This window comes from Rhinopithecus bieti, unplaced genomic scaffold, assembly GCF_001698545.2.
Source record: "Rhinopithecus bieti isolate Rb0 unplaced genomic scaffold, ASM169854v2 scaffold_53, whole genome shotgun sequence".
Taxonomy (NCBI): domain Eukaryota; kingdom Metazoa; phylum Chordata; class Mammalia; order Primates; family Cercopithecidae; genus Rhinopithecus; species Rhinopithecus bieti.
Genome location: NW_016803161.1, coordinates 1,822,804 through 1,844,799, shown reverse-complemented (window position 1 = coordinate 1,844,799; position 21,996 = coordinate 1,822,804). Strand labels below are relative to the sequence as shown.

Below are 21,996 nucleotides of genomic sequence, written 5' to 3'. Positions count from 1 at the left end.
TTTTTGTGATGAGGACAAGTAGCAGGAAGAAAATCATCCAGAGTGGAAAGTCAACAGATGGATGAATAATAAATCAGAATAATCAAAAAACAGCAACATATGCATGTTACCTAGAGATATAAAGGTAAATACCGAAAAAACAGCAACAAAAAAAAAATTAAACCAGCTCAAAGAGTTACTAGTGGTTTCCTCTGAGGAAGGAGAAATGGGTAGTGTGGGGTTGTAGGTACTGAAAACTTACAGAACAAATTGACATGATCTCAAAACTGATTGTCATCAAAACGACTGGATTAGCAAAACATCAAGAAAACATGACTCCTGCTCAGCAGTTTTATAACTTAACACATCTGCCCCTATACCTCTGATTTTCTAGCTAGACCTCTCTGAAAGGATTACCTTGTGCCATTAAACGAGGTGATTTTCTTGGTGATCTCACTGAATTTTCTTCTACCTTGTCCCTTAAGTTCCTGTTAGGTAAAATCAGTTCTTCTTCATCAATGGTATCATTGCCACTTTCTTTAACAACTCCTTCATCCATAATATCGTCAAGACCAACAACTAGAAAAAAACAACAACAAAAGTTAATTTTTAAAAATATTGAGAATGTTAGGCAATTAAAGGCAGCACAGAAAATACTGTGAGATAGTCTCAACATAACACTACATACTCCTGAAAATCTAGAGCGTGAAATTTTCTAACATGTGAAATTGCCACTACCAAACTCCCAAATCAAGTCAGTTTTATAAACTTCTACCTTGTAAAATAATTAGTCAAAGACAGTATTAGCTATATTATACTCCTTCCTGATTTAGCCTCAAATATCACTTCCATTTATCACTTGTTGACCCCTTGTGAAAGACATAGGTGACTATATCTGGAGTACTCAAGTATCACAACTTTGGTTAAGGCAGTTCAAGAGTTCCATACCCTGAAAAGCTGGATTCTAGGTTCATGTTAGAATCAAAAATTCTACTTCTAACTGGGATCCCAATACTCTCAAGACTTTATGCTACATGTATGAAAGCAAACAATGCAGATGTACTTTTGACTGGTACCAAAAGAAAAAAACAGGAAAAAAATGAAAAACATAATGTAACTTCCCCTTCCCCCAAATGCTGGAGAAAACAGTAGATGTTTAATATAGCTAATAATTACATTACCTTCTCCTAGTCAAAAGAGAGACAGAGTCATGTATTTAATTTGTGGGGTGGAGGAAGAATGTAAGAAGACTCAGGAACAGTCAAAGAAATATTAACACCATACTCATATTGTCATTAGGTTTATTTCTATATAGAACAAATGCCACTTAGCCAACATGTATCAGTAATTCTAAATGTGCAGTTGTACGAAATCTTGCCAAAAAGAATGTGATTATTTAGATCAGAAGGTCTGGATTCAAATGCTTACTAGAACGTTAAAAAAAAAAGAAAAAAGAAAAACACCTTGATCAAGTCACTTAACCTCTCTATCAGTTTCTTTATCTCTAAAATGAGAATAACAATACCTGTCCTACCTACCTCACAGGGCTGTTGTGAGGATCAAGTGAGATGATGTATGAGAACTCACTCTGTAAACTTTAGAGCACTATACAAATGTTAGTTATTATCTTCATCCTAGGGGTTAGAAGGAACCTCAAGGAGTTATCTAGTCCTCATCTTTGTGTCCAAGTAGAACTTCATTTAAAAGAGCTCAACAAGATAGTGGTCTATCCTAAAATTTAAAGAGAACAAAATTCTTCATAAGTTTACTTTTAAATGACACAACTTTTTTTGAAGAGCAATTTGACAACAAACAGAATCATGAAACTGGCTCATATGCTTTGATCAAAATAAATTTAAAAAGAGAGGAAAGAATGGATTGTGAAGAAAAATGCTGATCAGAAAACACAGTGTGATCCTCGTTAGAAACAAACACACAAATAAAATGCCTGCGTATGTACATTTAGATAGAAAAAAAAAAAAGAATGGCAGAAAACAGATGAAAATTTTACCAGTATCATAGGCCCAGTAATTCTTATCCATAAACAGATAAGAATATATCTTTTTCCTATTTCCAAATTCCTGCCCCCTATAAGCACTGCTATTATAAAAGTAAAAGTAGAGCCCCTACTGCTTTTAACCATTCATGCTATGCACTAAAATCAAGGAATAGCTTTAGAAAAATTAATCAGGATTCATTTAGATATAATTTGCCGCTAAAAACAGCGTAGGAAGTCCAGTCTAGCTATTCCAACATGCATGGAATATTGTTGCCACACATTCACATACAATCCTCAGCGTATTTTATTTGGTATTTTATTTTGTTTATTTTATTTTATTTTATTTTATTTTATTTTATTTTATCTTATTTATTTTATTTTTGAGATGGAGTCTCACTCTGTTGCCCAAGCTGGAGTGCAGTGGTGCCATCTTAGCTCACTGCAATCTCCACCTCCAGGTTCAAGTGATTCTCCTGCCTCAGCCTCCCAAGTAGCTGAGAATACAGGTGTGCGCCATCATGCCCAGCTAATTTTTGTATTTTTAGTAGAGACGGGGTTTTGCCATGTTGGCCAGGCTGGTCTCAAACTCCTGACCTCAGGTGATCCGCCTGCCTTGGCCTCCCAAAGTGCTGGGATTACAGGCATGAGCCACTGCACTCAGCCTCAAAAAAGTTTTGACATTAGATTACAGGTCTACTACGTTCCTTTAAATACGCAAATTTTAAGACTACTTTTCATTAATTCTGTAGAAAAGCATATATATATATATAGTATATGCATTACAAAGATGCATAAGAAACATTAACAGGAAAACCACAACAGACTGTTCAATCGTGATTATCTCTAGTTGTAAGGAATTTTGCCATTGCTGTTGTTTTTTAACCTTCACTATACTTTCTCTGAGTTTTTCAAGTTTTCTATAATGAGCATGTATTCTACAACGTAAACAGGAGAAAAAAGAACCATCCAAAATAGAAAAACAGATCAGGAGGAAAGCCTGATTAATAGTGTTTGTTGACAGGGAGTGAAGTCATGTAATGAATTTTAGAGCTATATTACAAAGCAGAATCAACAGGATTAGCAAGCCAAATCCAAAGGTCAATTATAAGGTTTTAAATTATTCCATTTCCTTGCAACATCTGACATAGCTGATTCCTCTCCACTTTCTGAATCTCCATTTTTTTCGCTTCACTTCTGGGATATCACATCCTCCCATTTCCCTAGCCACTTGTCAACAGCCTTTGATAAAGCCTTTTCTTCCTGCTGACATCTACATATTGAAGGATCCAACAGTTCAGTCCCTCCATCTTTCTTCTTTATCTACACTCATACTCACGTATCCCTTCACACTCACCTATCCCTAAGGTGATCTTATCCTGGCCCATCTATACTCTGATTCCCACAGGTATCTTCTCCAACCCAAAGCTCATGAGACTTTCAGAAGAGTGTAATCTGACATCTTCATTAAGTTGTCTAACAAGTACCTCAAAGTTAACATACCAAAAATAAACACTGATTCTATCAATCCTCCCTCCCCCTCAAAAAACTGTTCCTCCCAAGGTATTCAGAGTAAATGGAATCTCCAATCACCTAGTTCAATTCTAAAACTCAAGAACTGTCCTTAGCTCCTCTCCCCATATCTGACACATCCAAGCTATCAGCATATCCTGCTGGCTTTATCTTCAAAATGTATCACACATCTGACCAGCTAACATTCTACTCCCAAATCACCATCTCTCATCAAGACTGTAACAGCCTCCTAGCGTCCCAGGTTTCTCTACTGCCATCCCCTCTCCCCTGACACAGTTTATTCTCCACACAGTTATCACTGTGATTCTTCTAAAATATTAAGTCAGATCACGTTAATATTCTTCTGTTCAAAATCCTCTAAAACCTTCCCAACACATGTAGACATAAAGCCCAAAATCCTAGCCAGGGCCCATAGGGTCCTATAACAGGATCTTCTCCTGCCAACTTCTTTGACTTCATCTCCTCCCCCTGCTGATTCACTCTCCTCCAGTCACAATGGCTTTTCCTGAACATAGGGAAGCATAAGCCCATCTCCAGGTTTTTGCACTTGCTATACCCTCTGCATGAAGGCTCTTCTCCCAAATACCCATAACTCATTCTTTCCCTTCATTCAGATTTTACTTAGATACCATCTTCTCAGAGAAATCTGCCCTAACCACCTTATGCAAAACAGCACATATTCCCATTACTGCCTACGGATCCTTAGCATACTTTATCCTTTAAAATGTTTCTCTACATGACATTAAGTATCTGTCTGACAGTCTTCTCCACTAGAGCATAAGCTGCACAGGTAAAGACCTTTGTCTCTTACTTGTGGCTGAATCCCCAGAATCTAGAATCACAACCTTGTATATAGTAAGTATTCCAGAAAATATTTGCTGAATAAAAGCATTACGGGAAAAGACAGATTGGGAGAACTTAAACCTTGATAAGTGAGAAAAAAATGTTTCTACTGACCAAACAGAGAAGTTGGAAAGAACAAATTTGGAAGTAACATACTGACTTCACTTTTTTGATATACTGATGATATGAAGGAAAAATATCAGACCAAAGATGTGTGAAGATAAAGCAGCATCACAAAAATTTCATAGTAGTGGGAATCAGGAAGGTTAACTGCAACCCAAAGAACAAATAAAGGAGAGAAATCCACTAGTTTGACACACAAAGCAGAGAATCAGATGAGTAGGAGTTAAGGAGTAAGTAAATGAAGAATGACAATAATTGTAGTCGCTTTTAAGTTTAATGGAGGAAAGTGGAGAGAAGGAAAGGGACAGAAGAGGGAAAAATCAACAGAGATCTGACAATGTTTATATGTGCCGGAAAATAACTTGGAAGGTAAGTAATGACTTGAGGTTCTATCCCTGAACAACCTCTTGGTCAACAATCTACAATTAGAGTAACTAAGACTGCATTTGGGATGTTTCTCAAGGTAAGATTTCCAAGCATGCATCTTTTTTTGAACTCCTGCTCCTCCTGACAACACACTTCCTTCAACTCAAAAATCCATTTCTACATTAAATCAAGCTCTACATTGCCTTTAGAGTTTCCAGAGTTCTCATGCTGAACAAGAGCCCCAACAACAGAAGCACCTCCAGTATGTTTTTTCTTCCCTTGTATATTCCAGAACTAGGTACTAGGTGCCATTCTCATTTTTACCCCCAAGTCTGAAACTTAACGCCAACTTTATAACAGAGGAAATAACTGACCTAGAAGTAGTTAAGCTGAGTTTGACCTTTGTGCTGCCAGCATAATTATCACATAACAAATGTAAAAATTCCCTACTAGTCCTGCCCTGTAATTCTCCCTTTTGTGTGGTATTAAAGTGATTTAAACCAATCCCTATTGTTGAGAAATGGAATAAATTTAACCCCAAATGGTTTTAAAATTTTGGCATAAAGTCCATGATCATACTCAGAAATCTCTTCGAGCCTGATTTTGCATCACATTAAAATTCCTCCCATCCCAACCCCAAATTGCCCTAATTAAACTTGCTTAAGTGAAGTCCTCCTGACATTGGTACTATTTTAACTCCAGACTATTTAAATTAAACCTATCTGTTTGGAAAGGGCGCAAATGAGATAAAGAGAATAAAATCAAACCATTCAGAGTTAAATTTATTGCACTGCTCAAGAGATTTGTTTAAATAACTTTAATACCATACAAAGGGGGAGAATGACAAATCAGGAATAGGAGGGAGCTCTTCACATTTGGAATGCCTTAATTATGCAGGCAGCACAAAGGTCAAACTTAGCTCAACTATTATACTTCTATGTCAGTTATTTATTCTATTACAAAGTTGGCAGTAAGTATCAGACTTGAGGGGGAAAAAGAACCTATCTGTGCAATATCACAACAATAAAGAATAGTTATTTTATACGGCTTGTGTTTTTTAAGTATAATAAGAAAATATGTGAACAACTCCTCTTAACAGAACCCCTACAGCTTTCCCCTCTAACATCACAGAAGACCACCACTCTCTACTTGGCCACCCTTTGGTAAGAGTTCTTTCCTTCATGGATGAGTCACAGATTCATCCCAAAAAGAGGCTGAGGCATGACACACTCCATCGAGTTGTATGTTACATACAATTAACTATTTGGGAATGAATTTATCCCTGTAGATATTATCATGTTCTTAGTTTGAAAAAAATAAACAATGCTATATAAATAATGCTTTTCTTCCCCTCTTCTATTCCTTTCTTACGATACATTTTAAAACACAGGTTCACTGAGTCGAAGATGGTATACATATACACACACACATATATGGTGTATATATATACACACATACATATATGTATATATATACACACAAATATATATGTATTCATTTTAGTCTTAGATATCATCAAATGTTTCTCCAAAAATATAAAATATTTACAGTGCAAAGAGCTGCATATTAAGTCTCAAGAACTCATTAGCACTAATTTCAGATTTAAAAAAAAAATGGGGGTTACTAAAAAAGCTTGAATACTTTGTGGATTTATATACTGCCTTTTTGTATGTCTTTAAGTTTGTCAGTTATTAAGTCAAATTTAAAATTTCCCTATTAATTCTTAAGTACTTTGTATAAGGGAAAAGAGCTTCTATAAAAGAGCAACGAATTTGGCTGCCCAGGAATGGCAGCTTTACCAGATACAGCAAAAGCCACCCCTAACCTTTGACTGAATGTTTTTCTCTGCAATATGACTTCAGCCTAAACTATGCAAACTCTAAAGACAGATAAGATCAAATACTTGGCTCCTGTCAACTCCCTTACCTTTATGGTTAACAGGAGGAGATATTCACCTTTTTGGTACAGCCACAGTTTAGTGCCCATTTGCTACTTGTTCTTACCTGGTAGGTTAGACTTTCAGTTGAAAGGTAATGGGATGCTTTTGCTTAGAAAGGGCCTGGCAGGCATTCCAGTCTTAGGTGGGTACTCTGCCCCCTTGATTTTTCAAGGAACCCTCAGGCCCATCCTTGAAGAAAACATAAGGATGTTTTGCAAGTTTCTAGTAACCTGAGCCAGAAATTAGAGATCAATTTATTGATTGTTGTAGAGGTGAAGGATCAACCTTAATAAACAGACAAAAGGCTGAAAGAAGTGAGCTGGGTCTTGCTTATTCCCGTCATTAGATGTTTCGTGGAAAAAGCAGTCGAAGCTAGAGAAGGATGAAAAGAAAGGGTGACTTTTTTTTTAATGTTTTGGGGGTTGATTTTATCCTATGGTTATCCTGAGTTGGGGTTTATAAGGCAGCACAGGCTGCCTAATGCTGCTTTTTTATGAACAGAAATCACTTTGGGATATTTTTTCTGCAACACTGGAAAACTATTTAAAAACAAAAAATACTTAAGCAGATACCTGTATCTTTTCAATCCTTTTCTAAGAGACAATCTTTATTGGGTCTACACCTCCATACTTGAACTTATTAGAGGTGCTGTTTCCGCTGTTAGCCATGTTAAAGTGTTAATCCTGCACATTTGGTAATACAAGATTGTTGACATTAAAAAAAAAAATCCCAAGCATAGACAAAACAAAGAATAAGATAGTGTTAAAAGGAAAACTTGAAGAGAAATAAATTTAAAGGAGCTTAACTGAGCAGTGAACGACTCATGAATCAGGCAGCCCCCCAAATCAGAGCAGATTCAGAGAGACTCCTAGAGTGCCTCGCGGTCAGAACAAATTTATAGACAAAAAAGGGAAGGGAACTGACATACAGAAATCGGCAGTGAGGTACAGAAATAGCTGGATTGGTTACAGGTTGGCGTTTGCCTTATGTGAACAGTTTGAACACTGTGTTCAACTGTGGTTCAAGTATGGCCACTGGGATTGACCAGTACTCAGCTATTGTACAGGCACATACTCCAGGTTAGGTTTCCAATCTTGTCTGCCTATTAAGCTAGGTTATGGCTCATCCACAAGCACTGAAATATAGAAGTAGTGTCCTTCTCAGGCATATTTAGTTTGCTTTAACAGTAGATATCCTATCATGTAACCACAAACCATACCTGTGGAAAACAGAGCAGTAGAAACTTAACCATAAAATATGATCTTTTAATATCATTAAAGGAGTATCTAAATATAGGACATTACAATAAAGGCAAAAAAATGTATAAAAGTGTTTTTTAAGCTACCAAGCAACATTATGAAATTAAGAAAAATAAAAAAAAAAACACATTCCAAATTTTCATTTGGATTAGCTCTGTCTGCCCTATGTATATAAAAACAGGCAGAAAAGAGGCACTTGGCCAGACACTAACCAATTCTAGAAAACCTACAGTGACATAAAGTATACACTCTGTCAATATGAGTATGTGTGTCTGTGGAGAAGAGGAGAATACTTTATGAATTGCTTCTTAATTGTTTAAATATTATTTTTATTTCTTAGATTTTTTTTATGCAATAGCACATGAAAAAGTTACTGTCTCACAGTTCATTTATTTATACAGCCCACCAATTACAGACTTGGTTCAGTAAAAAACTGTAAATATGGGCCGGGCACGGTGGCTCATACCTCCCAGCACTTCGGGAGGCTGAGGCGGACAGATCACAAGGTCAGGAGATCGAGACCATCCTGGCCAACATGGTGAAACCCCGACTCTACTAAAAATACAAAAATTAGCTGGGCGTGGTGGTGTGTGCCTGTAATCCCAGCTACTCGGGAAGCTGAGGCAGGAGAATCACTTGAACCTCACTGGAGTCGGAGGTTCCAGTGAGGCAAGATCACACCACTGCACTCCAGCCTGACGAAAGAGGAAGACTCCGTCTCAAAAAAAACAAAACAACTGTAAATATGAATGTAATCATGTAAACACAACCCTCAGAGATACTAAAACTATTTGGTAACCATGAATTACTTTAATCTGATAAACTAAACATCATTTTGAGTACACTTCATTTGCTATTTCTCTGCTTAAAACGTACTTTACTTGCCTAGGATTTTCAAAAGGCTGGCCACTACAAGTATCTCAGCATGCAGCTACTCTCCATGTTAGAGAGAGGCCCGCCCTAACTAGCCCAAGTCAAATAAACCATGGACTTCTGCCACCAAAAAAACAATTAGACATTTTCTATCACCTTACAATGTATTAGGTTGATGCAAAAGTAATTGTATTTCTTCCTCTTCAGAGTAATGGCCAAAGTCGCAATCAATTTTGCACCAACCTAATACTTACAAGCTCCATGAGGGCAAGGACTTTGTCTCAAACACCACTCTATCCTCCAGCACTGGAAACAGTCTGGCATACGATAGGTATGAAATAAACATTTGTTAAACAAACAGTACAGTACCAATCACTTTTATCTCAAAGCAAATCATTATACCTTACATATGATTGTTGTAAACTGCTGATCCCTGGAATGTTATTTAATGAAAATCACGTTACTGTAAAACAGGAATAGGTTTAAAAAAAAAAAAAAAGGTTCAACCATATTATAATATGGATCTCATTATTATTCACTGAGTTTCACATTCTAATAAGTCAATTCCCAACTAGGCACTTTGTTCTGTAACATTTCAGTTGCATTTACTCAAACATATGAAAAAAACAGACACAAACAGGACCACCCAGAGTTCTTAGAGAATCACATTAATTTTTTCAGTAAGTAAGAGAGGCCAGGAAAATGAGTTAAACAATTAACAGCCCTAATTTGTAGTAGCCCAGGAAAAGACTATTATGGTACTATATACTCCACTAAACAGAACTCCCCAAGAGCAGGAATTTGTTATTCTTTTGTTTTCTGATGTATCACTAGTGCTAGAACAGCAGCTGGAACATAAAATACTCCGTTTTAAAACATAGCTTAAATGAACAAATGCATGAGTGCATACAAAAATATCATGGCTCTATCTCAAGAGATGAGAACCTCCATGTTCAACTAGACTCAAATCAGAAGTTATTATCCTCAGCAATCAAAAGAAATAGAATAAAACACCTCTACACCATCACAGTAGTGTTGACTAACCCATGCAGTTAGGATGATAGTTTAGAAAGCACGGATGAGAAGGAAGCATCCAAACATGGAATAACCAAATAACTACAAAAAAAGCTGCTCACTCAAAAAGACAGAATTAGTAGTATTTTTTCAGGTGTATGCCTAGGAATCAAAGTCTCCTTTTAAGAGTATAAAAAAGCCTATATAAAAGGAACTTTCATCAAATATATTACAGAGATTAAAGATATGAACCTGAATAGAATAAAAAAAGTCAACTCTGCAATAAATTTGGAACACATAAGAGAATTATTACAACTTGGAAAACACAATTCTGATAAACATACCTAGGTAAATGTCATAACTTAATGAGGAAAAAATTAGTATTATATGTATTTAGCCTTGCAACAACAGTAAAATGTATCTTGCTCCATTCTATAATGTAGGTTTAAAAGTCAGTAAATGCTTCCTGTTATCTTCCAGAAGTTTCTCTGGCCTCTTATGAACAGTTGAGAATGGGTAATCCCTTACATCAAGTTCATGTCAGTTAGCTTTCCAACTCTAGAGCCTTCCTCAAGAAAAATCAAGTATATAGAAACCCTCAGAGAAAACCTACTTTAATATGGTTTATTTCTGTCCATGTGTTTTACATATATACACACCTTTATAAGTAGTCTCTTATTTTTATTTCACATATTTCGATTAACTCAAGTTTCCTGGCCTTTCACAATTAGATGAATGGATCGAATATTCTAGATGTTTGAGAAAGATAAAGTACGACGTCCTAAGACAGTATTATAAAAAGAGGAGAAACACATCATTGAAAAGCAATTTTTTCCTAGTGTATTTGGCCCAGGCCCAGTTAATACAGGTACCAAAAGCCTTACCTACAAAAACAGTACCTAAGGACATTGCTAATAAGTAATAATACAATCATTTGTTTCCCAAGACTAATAAATCAACGGTTAAAAGCTAAACTATGTTCACTATACTGCTTTAAAAAGGAAGAACTATCAATATACTTTTTTAAATGTCAGTTTCTTGAAGATTTATTTACAATAATTATTTTCCTAAATCTTCACAAGAATGTTTCTGTATTAAAGCCAAGATTGCTTTGTCCACTAATCAAGGTCATTTATTTGACAATTTTCCTGTCACCAGTGTGTATCAAATTTAATTTAAAGCATTTCATCAACATTCAGCCTTAAGCTAAGGAAAAAATTTTCTACCAAACCTTCACAACCGATCAGTTAATTTCTAAGCTGACCTCCTTTTACATGTTTCATGTGCTCTTTGAAGTTGCATATCAAGAAATCTTATACTGAAACTGACTGTAATTATACACGCAACAGAGGAAAATATGGTCCTAAGGCCAAAATTAAAAATCACAGAATGAAAAAAATCAGCAAGCACTTTTAGAAGCATTCTGCCTCTGTAACGGTAACAAAACTATGCAATGGAACACACATTTAAAAGTACATCTCACTGACTACATTGTGAGGTGATTTGGTTAAAAAAAAAAATTTGAGCATCATAAGGAAAAAAGCAATGTGATATATATTTTTTCAATCTATTAACTCATTATAACCATCAAAAAGGAAAGAGGGCCAGGTGCAGTGGCTCAAGCCTACAATCCCAGCACTTTGGGAAGCCCACGCGGGACAATCACTTGAGCCCAGGAGTTCAAGACTAGCCTGGGCAACATGGAGACCCCAATCTATACAAAAACGAAAAAAAAAAAAAAAAATTAGTAGGTGTGATGGTACACATCTGTGGTCCCAGCTACTTGGGAAGCTGAGGCAAGAGGATCACTTAAGCCCAGGAGGTGGAGGATCACTTAAGCCCACGAGGTCAAGGCTGTAGTGAGCCATGATCACGCCACTGCACTGCAGCCTGGGCAACAGAGTGACAGCCTGTCTCAAAAAAAAAAAAAAAAAAAAAAGAAAAGGGAAAGTCAAAAAAAAACCATTTGCCACCTCTGCCACTAGCAGTAATCATTTCACCAAAACTCCTTACTCTGAAAGATCATTCCTCCAACTCCTAACTTTGAAATGTTCATTCTTTCCTTCTAATCTGCCTCTTCAGTAGGAACTGTAAGCAACCAGGTAATGAAACAAAACTTTCCCTTACCAGAATGCCAGCAAATAAATGTAAAAGAAAAGTTAAATATAGAAAGCCATCACTTCACTACAACTGATTCCAGCGAATATCATCCATGGATGCATAAAACCATTAGGAAAAACGCTGATGAGGAACTAAATATTTTCATATTGCCAAAGCTGCATCTCTGTGTAGATTACTTGCCATCTCAAGTATTTAGGAAGAAGAGATTTTGCTCTCACCACCTTAACCCAGTAATCCAATTTAACATCGAGTCAGATGATAAACATTCTAAGATGTGACATTATACAGCTTTACCTACGAAGTTTTCTGAATGCCAAATATGTTTGTCTCTAATCAAGCTATTAAACCTAATTTCCAACTTGCAGAAAATACAATTTAAAAAATCTAAAACTCAGGATGTTGCTAAGAGACCTTTGTTTCCCAAGGAAAAAATTAGTATTGTATGTATTGGGGACAAATGACTAATTTGAACATGGACAGAATATTAGATGATACTTGGAAATTGTTTCTTAGGTGTAGTTATGGTACTGTTATGTATAAGTCCTTTTTGGGAAGATATATGAAGTTTAACTAAATGGGTAGACTGGATGGAGGAACAGCTGTTGAATATTGGTGATGACTAAATGTGAGTACACTGCACTTTGTTTTTTGGTATGTTTTATATTTTTAAAATACAAAATTAAATTTAAAAAATTTTTAAAGCTTAAAACAACAAGTATCCTTAACCAGGTATCTAAATAGCATATATCTGATTTACAGTCTACTTTGTTCCAAAACATATTTAAAGTTTAAAGTGTCTTTTAAAAGGACATACAGTCAACCCTCCAAATCCATGGGTTCTTCGTATGTGAATAAAACCAACGGCAAATCAAAAATATTTGGGAAGGCTGAGTATGGTAGCTCATGTCTGTAATCCCAGCACTTTCAAAAGCCAAGGTAGGAGGATTGCTTGAGCCCAGGGGTTCAAGACCAGCCTGGGCAACTTAGGGAGACCCCGCCTCTGCAATCCCAGCACTTTGAGAGGCCAAGGCAGGCAGATCACTTGAGGTCAGGAGTTCAAGACCAGCCTAGCAAACACAGTGAAACCCTGTCTCTACTAAAAATACAAAAACTAGCTGGGCATGGTGGCACATGCCTGTAATCCCAGCTACTTGGGAGGTTGAGGCAGGAGAATGGCTTGAACCCGGGAGGCAGAGAGTGCAGTGAACTGAGATTATGCCACTGCACTCCAGCCTGGGCAACTGAGCAAGACTCCATCTCAAAAAAAAAAAAAAAAAAGGAGGGGACAATGATGCCTGTATGAAAAATGTACAGACTTTTTTTTCTTGTCATTATTCCCTAAACAACACTGTACCACAACTATTTACACAGCACTTACATTATATTAGGTATAACTCAAAGATGATTTAAAATATATAGGAGGATATGCATGGGTTATATGCAAATACTACACCACTTTATATCAGAGACTTGAACATATTGAGTATATTGGTATTGTGGCAGGGAGAAGTCCTGGAACAAATCTCCCATGGATACCGAGGAACGACTCTACAATATAAGGAAATGTTTTAAAAGAAAAAAAATGCTGACAAAAACTAAGCAAATAAATGTATTAAAGATTATTAAAATATTTATGTCACATATATATGTAAATACATATATACGTAAAAAACTAAGATGAACAACAATAATGTCAGTACCCAGAGTAAGTTATAAATATTTACTTTTACTAGGCGTTCCCTGATCTCATAAAGACAAAGTCAAAGTTTGTCAGGCATTCAGCAGAACTTTTTATGGAGAAACACATGAAAAAACAGTCAGTATAGCTTAAAAAGATACTACCTCTAAATTAGTCACTCTTTCAAAAGACATCCTTATTGCAGCTTTTATTACACTTTACACATTAAGCAAATCATTTCCTAACGTGGTGTGTATAACTAAAGGGGTAGACATGACAATCAATCTATGATTAAATGTTACCTAAAAACCAAAAAGAAATCAAACTTAACTAATATTTAATCAGATTGCCACTAGTATCCTTGATGAATACATGTCAATTTATCCAAAAGGAAGGATACTGAAAGAGTAAAAATTCCATAAAGTAGAGAGGAATTGATACCCTTAATGCATTTGTTTGGCTTCAGCACTTTGCATTGTTACAGAATGTCATTAATATAAATACAGTTCCTTTTACACTAAAAATACTTTGTAAAACAGTAGACTGTTTACAGTAATTTTAGGTCAGGTGCGGGGGCTCATGCCTGTAATCCTAGCACTTTGGGAGGCTGAGGTGGGTGGATCACTTGAGGTCAGGAGTTCGAAACTAGCCTGGCCAACATGATGAAGCCCCGTCTTTACTAAAAATACAAAAATACTAGCCAGGCGTGGTGGCAGGCACCTGTAATCCCAGTTACCTGGGTGGCTGAGGCAGGAGAATTGCTTGAACCCAGGAGACCGAGGTTGCAGTGAGCCAAGATCACACCACTGCAGTCCAGCCTGGGCAACAGGGCAAGACTCTGTCTCAAAAAAAAAAAGAAAAAACCCACCACAAAACAAAACAGCAATTTTAATGAAATGGAAAGTAATTACTAAAATCTTTATGGCACATAAAAATTCTCCATTAATTCACAGCAAAGGCCTTAACAGAGCTACTATACTTATTTTTTTTTTACAAAATGAATTTTTGTTTTACAAAATAAATGTTCTACAAATGAGACAAGTGTTACAAACATGCTGGCCTTTTCTATTATAAGCAGATGTGATAAGTCATATGAGAAAACAGACACCTTTCATCTGTCTCTTCTACATAAAATGGTATTTTAGTGATAAGAAAGTAACTCTTTTCTTACTTTAAAAAGAAAAAACACGGGCTAAGAAAATTGATGTTTAGGTATGTTTTCACTGTTATGTGATATATGGCTAAAATGAAATGAGGCACTTAAAAAAAATGTTTTAATCTGGACATTTAAAATTTTCCAAACAAAAAAAAAGTTCAGTGAATTTTGATCTTATATGGTAATAACTATTTAATGTAACCACTTCCTAGTAGTTTAAAAGAACAACAAGCACACTGAAAGATGGCAGAAATGTTCTAACTAACTAAAATAAAAGCTTTTTTGTATTTAAAACAAAAAAAAAACTAAGATTATAACTTAGTAACTAGAGCCTACAATAAATTTCTTCCATTTAAATACATGTATAATCGAGTTATCTTTTTCAGCTATGATAGCCATTAAAACCCAGCATCAAGCTCAATTTGGAACCAGATATGTAAAAAATTAGATCAAAATAAGATGAAATTTCCAAAACTAATTAAGCATGTGCAATCATAATGCATTCTAAGTAAGTTCTTATACAACTAATAATTTTACTTAATAATTTGAAAAGTATAAATATTTTATCTATGGCTCAACATTTTAAAATATTTAATATCTACTGTATTTGTTATGCAACATACATTAATACAGTAGAATAGTAAGACAAGTAATAAAACACATATAAAATACTGGTGTGCACTCAAATGTCTTATGTATAAACATGTACAATCAAAAAAGTTTGCTTACCTTAATGAAATATCTCCAATACACAAGTAGCAATTTTGACACCCATCTCCTTCAGAGTGAAACAAGACTTCAATCTCCCTCTAAAATTTCTGATACAAGCAAATGATCATGCTCTATGAACAGAGAACTGGACTTTATCTGATTCCCAAGTTCCATTTGTTAGGGAGGAAATACAGATATACAGTATAGAAGTCTTTGACAAGTGAGGCAGGATGAGCTCCGAAAAAAGGCCAAGTATTGGTCAAACCTGGGTCCCAGGATGACCAGCGAGCTAGGAAAAGGTAATGATCTCAGATTCCTCACAGACTGAGCTATAGAAATTGTACTTGAAACTGCCAGCTGTTGCCCAATCAGCCATTCTTCCTCATTTACTGGAATTTCTATTATTTAGCTGGGTACATGGTTACCCAAAATAAAAATGACACTTTTCAATCTACCTTACTGATAGCTGTGGTTACTAAGGTGTGGCCAATGGGATGTGAACATACAACTTTCAGGATACGATTTTAAATGAAGGAGATATTACCTGTCCCTCCCCTTTTTTACTGAGTGGAATCAGTATCTGATAGCTGCAGGGACCATCTCAAATTATGCAATAAAGCTGGAATTAGTGATCATATATGATAGTGCAAGGTAGAAGGAGTCTGGGTCCCTGGCACTATGCAACTCCATAATAGCTCTCAGTCACTTCCTTCTGAACTACTGCATGACAAAATAAATTTCTTTCTTTATACCACTGTTATCTGGAGTTTTCTGTTAGCTGAGCCTAATCCTAACTAAAACCAAGGCCAAAAATTCTAAATCAAGATGCCGACTCAGTAAATTACAACCTATGGGAAGCAAATTCATGATGGTAACAGAAACTAGGAAAAGAATATAGAGTCTAGAGTACAGAAAGTGTTTCTGGGGTCAGACAGGAGGCTGAGGAAATGAGAAATGGACAGCCAGGGAGACTGAGGAGGCCTAGGTCTATGATTTAGAGAAATCTAGGTAGCCAGTTTTCCTACTTCTCTAAAAAACAAGAATCTGCCACTGCCAAGGAATTACGAAATTCAGCTTCTGTAGCTGGCAGATACATTTATTTCTAGGATAGTGAAGGCGAACCAAGGATAGGGCCTTGAAACAAGTAATCACTCTTCTGGGCCACTATAAATTACCCAGTCTCATCTTGAGATCCCGTAAGAATCAAGATGCAGCTCTCTATCTTTTATCAGAATTTCTTTTTGATCAGTGTCCTCAAAAGATAGCAAAGAGCTTACAGATTTTATTATTTATTTTTCTTCTTGACAGAAAAAAAATTAATAATTATGAGGCTAATTAGACAAAGGAAAAGGAGGTCAAAACTAAGGTTAAGAAAACATTTGCTCAAGGATCCTTGATATTCTTTGTACCAAAATTATTTTTTTATTCACTTCCTTAAACTATCCAGGCTGTTGTCCACTCACCTGAAACGGGCACTATTCACACTGTATCTTCTGAGATTGGTACCCACTGCAGTTGTCAACCATTAAAATGCTCTCATCCTAATCTCAGACTCTGTTTACAGGAAATTAGCTTTAGCAGGAAAACAGAAATGACATCAATTATGCTTTAAACAATGTCATCATTTTGGATATTCTCGTACTTCTGGAAACTTCCATGTAATCATTACATGACAATTTATCGTTCTTGTTATGTAAGCACATATTTGATAACTAATTTGTCATTCATGGTTCACTTAAAGACATGATAAAAAACCTATGACAAAAGACCAAAATTAGGAAAAGGCAGTATTTTAGGAAAGAACAGATGGCAGAAAATAGCACCAATACCAGTAGATTCAGATCAGAAATCTTTTGAGAAGATCCTCCAACTAAGCAAATAAATATGGAAGGGAAAAGAGTACAAGAAGAGAAGACACAGGTCTACAGAGTTCCAAAAGAATCCAGGCAACAAGTACAGTAAAAATGGCAACAAGGGATTCTGCAATCCTGCCATGACTAGAAGAAAACAGCAAGAAAAATCATTGGAACTAAAGAGGATAAAATTGATTAATTTTACTCAGCTAGTTCTTACTTTAAATGTGGGCTATAAAACAAAAAATACACCAAAATGATCTTCGTGTCTGAAGGTGTGGGGCTACTCCTGTCTATTTAAGATGTTACAGAGGACCCCAAAATAACTTTTTGAGGAAAATTTTGGCCCTATCCTCTTCAGCAACTGCCCCAACCTTTTGGCACCTGGGACTAGTTTCACGAAGACAATTTTTCCATGGATGAGGGGGTGGTTTTGTGATAAAACTGTTCTACCTCAGATCATCACACATTAGATTCTCATAAGCAGAGCACAACCTAGATCCCTCACATGCAGAGTTCACAATAGGGTTCACGCTCCTATAAAAATCTAATGCCAACGCTGACATGACAGGAGGCAGAACTCAAGCGGTAATACTCACTTGCCCGCAGCTCACCTGTTGCTGTGCAGCTGGGTTCCTAACAGGCCCTGAACTGGTACTGGTCCATGGCCCACAGTTTGGGGACCCCTGCTCTACAAGGACAGAACAGCCTCCTATTCTAACAAACACTCTTATCAGAGCCTGAATTTATGCAATCTCATACCCAGTCCTGATGATTAATAAAACTTATGTATAGGGCAAAATAAAACAAAAGGCTAATTACATTCTCAACAGTTCTCAGATAGTATCATATAACTCATCTTCTTATCAATATATTTAAAAATCTAGTGACAACTGATATCCAAGGTAGGCTGTTTGAAAGGTAAGTTAAAATCTATCCTGGGATTGAATCAGTCAGACCATGATGCTAGCCCCTGTAATACTGCTCATACTGGAATATACATTGAGGGATATAAGAAAAAGCCCTATGTTCACTGAAATTATGTTAAAGGTTTTTTCATATCACACTGGTTGAAATTTCTTTCCAGTTTTAGTGTCAAAATTATTTCCCTTTTCCTGGATACCAAATTTGTTTTTACATTCAGGACACTGTATTCTTTACTTTGGAATGTTTCCTCTTCAACAGTAATTGCTATAAATCTGTGAGGCAAAGTTGTACCGCACCTGCATCACACATTTTATTAACTTCTAGTCTCATTATCTGGTCCCACTTTTTCCTTGTGCGTTTTTCCAGTCAAAATTTACTAAATGTCTACTATTCTAGTGCTGGTATGAATAACATACATAATTGCAATCCCTGCCTTCCTAGAGGTAAATTACTTAAATTTAAATATCTTTAATAATTAAAGTATTGCTAAACCTTCATAAATAATTCCTGGGATTAAACACAGTAATGCTGGCTGGGCGCAGTGGCTCAAGCCTGTAATCCCAGCATTTTGGGAGGCCGAGACGGGCGGATCACGAGGTCAGGAGATCGAGACCATCCTGGCTAACACGGTGAAACACCGTCTCTACTAAAAATACAAAAAAAAAAAAAATAGCCGGGCGAGGTGGCAGGCACCTGTAGTCCCAGCTACACGGGAGGCTGAGGCAGGAAAATGGTGTAAACCTGGGAGGCGGAGCTTGCAGTGAGCTGAGATCCGGCCACTGCACTCCAGCCCGGGCGACAGAGCAAGACTCCATCTCAAAAAAAAAAAAAAAAAAAAACACAGTAATGTTGAGAACCACAAGAACTGTAAAGGGTCTGGGATTTTTACCCTATTCACAAACTAATGAACTAGCCTATTACTGATTCATGTTCACTGACAGAAAACACAAGGGTACTGGGTAAAAGATAAAGAACTCTGTCACCTATGGCACAGCAAGCAGCATGATGACAAGATCCCCCTGTCACCTCAAGTTCCACAGGGACAACACAGGTATGCCTATATAGATGCCTACACACACAATGGGTTGAAACACAGGAGAGGAATACTGTTGAGAAGGCATTGCCTTTTATAGCGAGCAGTAAGCAAGCCTGCTGAGTGTAGAGTTAAGAAGTGGGGGTAAGAGAGCAAACGTAATGTCATCCTTCAATGCTGCTTGCTATAATTACGACCCTGAGAAACCGTCCAGGAAAAGAGTGGTCAGGACCTTGCATTCTTGCCATGCTGAGCAAGAAAGCTCAAGAACACTCAAAACTCATGGAAGATAACCTCTCCCAGTAAGTTTATATTAAATAAATAGACTTACTAAACATCCTGGGAAAATAAGAAGAAAAATTATTTCTATACTAAACTTTAAGCTCCGTAAGAAGAGATCAAGTTTTGTTTTACTCAACATTGTATGTCCACTGCCTAGCATATTACCTGACATATAACAGACATTCAACAAATGAATAAAGTCAAAATCAGCTAACTTGTACAAAGAAAAAAAATATCCAAGGTAATGTTTATCCATAAACCACAATTTCTTCAACTGTAAAATGAGTATGAAGTTAGAGGTTTTTTCCTTATATCTAGATGAATTCCATCCTGAATCAACCTTATCTGATAAAGAAGGGTTCAAGTAGCTTGCAGTACACGTCTACCTGTTGGCACTTAACAAAGGCACATTTTTAGAGCACTTCTCTGGTATTCAAGATTAACAAAATCACTGGCCAATGACTGTTTTTCTCTCTAAAGTCCTTGGTCTTTAATAACTAAGAGCCATGAGCACCACGGAACCTGCCGACATGTGATGTCTCCCCCGGACACCCAGCTTTAAAATTTCTCTCTTTCATACTCTTTCCCTTTATTTCTCAGACCAGCCAACGCTTAGGAAAATAGAAAAGAACCCACGTTGAATATCAGGGGTGGGGTTTCGTCCAATATCTGGTGCCCACGTGGTCTTTCTTTTTTCCTAAGTGCATGTGGGAACCCGATTCCCTTTGGTAGGTGTAGAGAAACATCATCGGTTTGGTCCACAGATATGCATGTTCAACTCCCCGACGACTGGTGAGTAGTCTGTGTATGGTCCGGGTTAACTATGGGTCACATGGAGTATAAAAATTATACTTATCTCTTCTATATTAAACTCCAGTTAAAACAGGGAATGGTTCGAGTGCCTATGGAAAATAACTAAGAGCCATTTCGGGCACTCATACATCTCTCCTACAAACACACATACATTCTTTAAACAGGAAAGAGAACTATCTTCTTTGTTCTTTCAAGAACAAAACTAAAAAGAAACCAACACACACACAAAAAAAATATCCTAATCTTGCTGACTACAAAGCTAAACGAAATCTGAGAACCGATTGAGAGCACAGATCTTAACAGAACTTATGTACTTGAAGGCAACAACAATTAGAATGATTGCAATCCATGTACTATGACTTACATATTAATAACCTTGGGAAATTAACCATTCTCAAAACTTCAGTCTACTGGGCTACAAAATGAGATTAATAATACAGGTTGAGTATCCTTAACCCAAAAATCAAAATCCAAAATACAAAACTTTTTGAACATCAAAATGGCATTCAAAAGGATATGCTCATTGGAGCATTTTGGAGTTGGGATTTTCAGATTAGGCAGGCTTGCTGAACCAGTAAGTATAACGCAAATATTCCAAAATCCAAAGAATAAAATCCAAAATCTGAAACACTTCTGGTCCTAAGCATTTCAGATACGGGATACTCAACCTGTAGTATCCACGACTCTTAAGGTTGTCATGAAGATTTAATAAGACAGCACTAGCAAAGTGGTTTTGCACAGTATTTAGTACATTAACATCCACACATATTAACTATTTTTTCAATTTCCTTTATATATACAATTCCTTATGAGAAAAGAGTTGGGGGTTTTCTTTTTAAGCTGCATCTGCCTACAATACTCATCTTGAAACCACTTTCTCAAAAATCCTAAGATTAATACTACTTTCATGACAACATATATAAAATAGCAGTTCAAAGAATAATTTATCATGTTCCAAGTTTTGGGAACCTTACTATGATAGTTAATTTGATTTTTTAATTATTTAGTTGACAATAATATATGTTTATGGTGTACAACATGTTTTGAAATATGTATACACTGTGGAATGGCTAAATCAAATTAATTAACATGCATGCATTAACTCACATCAACTTTTCTGTGGTGACAGATGGTTCATTTTATATGTCAACTTGGCTAGGCTATGATGCCCCAATATGTGGTCAAACACAAGTCTAAATGCTGCTGTGAAAGCATTTTTTAAATAATTAACATTTAAACCAAAAGACTTGAGTAAAAAAGATCACTCTCCACGATATGGGTCAGCTACAACCAATTAGGTAAAGCTCTTCAGAGACAAAAATGGAGGTTCCCCTGAACAAAAGAAATTCTGCTTCCAAAATGCCTTTGGACTCAAACTGCAACATCAAATCTTCCCTAAGTCTCCAGCCTGCCACCCTACCCTGCAGATTTTGGGCTTGCCAGCCAGTCTCCACAATCACGTAAGCCAACTCCTTAAAATCAATCAATCAATCTCTC

General features: G+C 36.4%; 1 protein-coding gene across 1 annotated transcript in view; it reads right to left on the bottom strand.

The window, feature by feature from the left end:
* Positions 1-21,996, bottom strand: part of PHF3 (PHD finger protein 3) — an 84,084-nt gene that overhangs the window by 38,698 nt on the left and 23,390 nt on the right. The window contains 1 exon segment of the mRNA XM_017867599.1: positions 397-558. Within this exon segment, the coding sequence (XP_017723088.1) occupies positions 397-558 (162 nt within the window).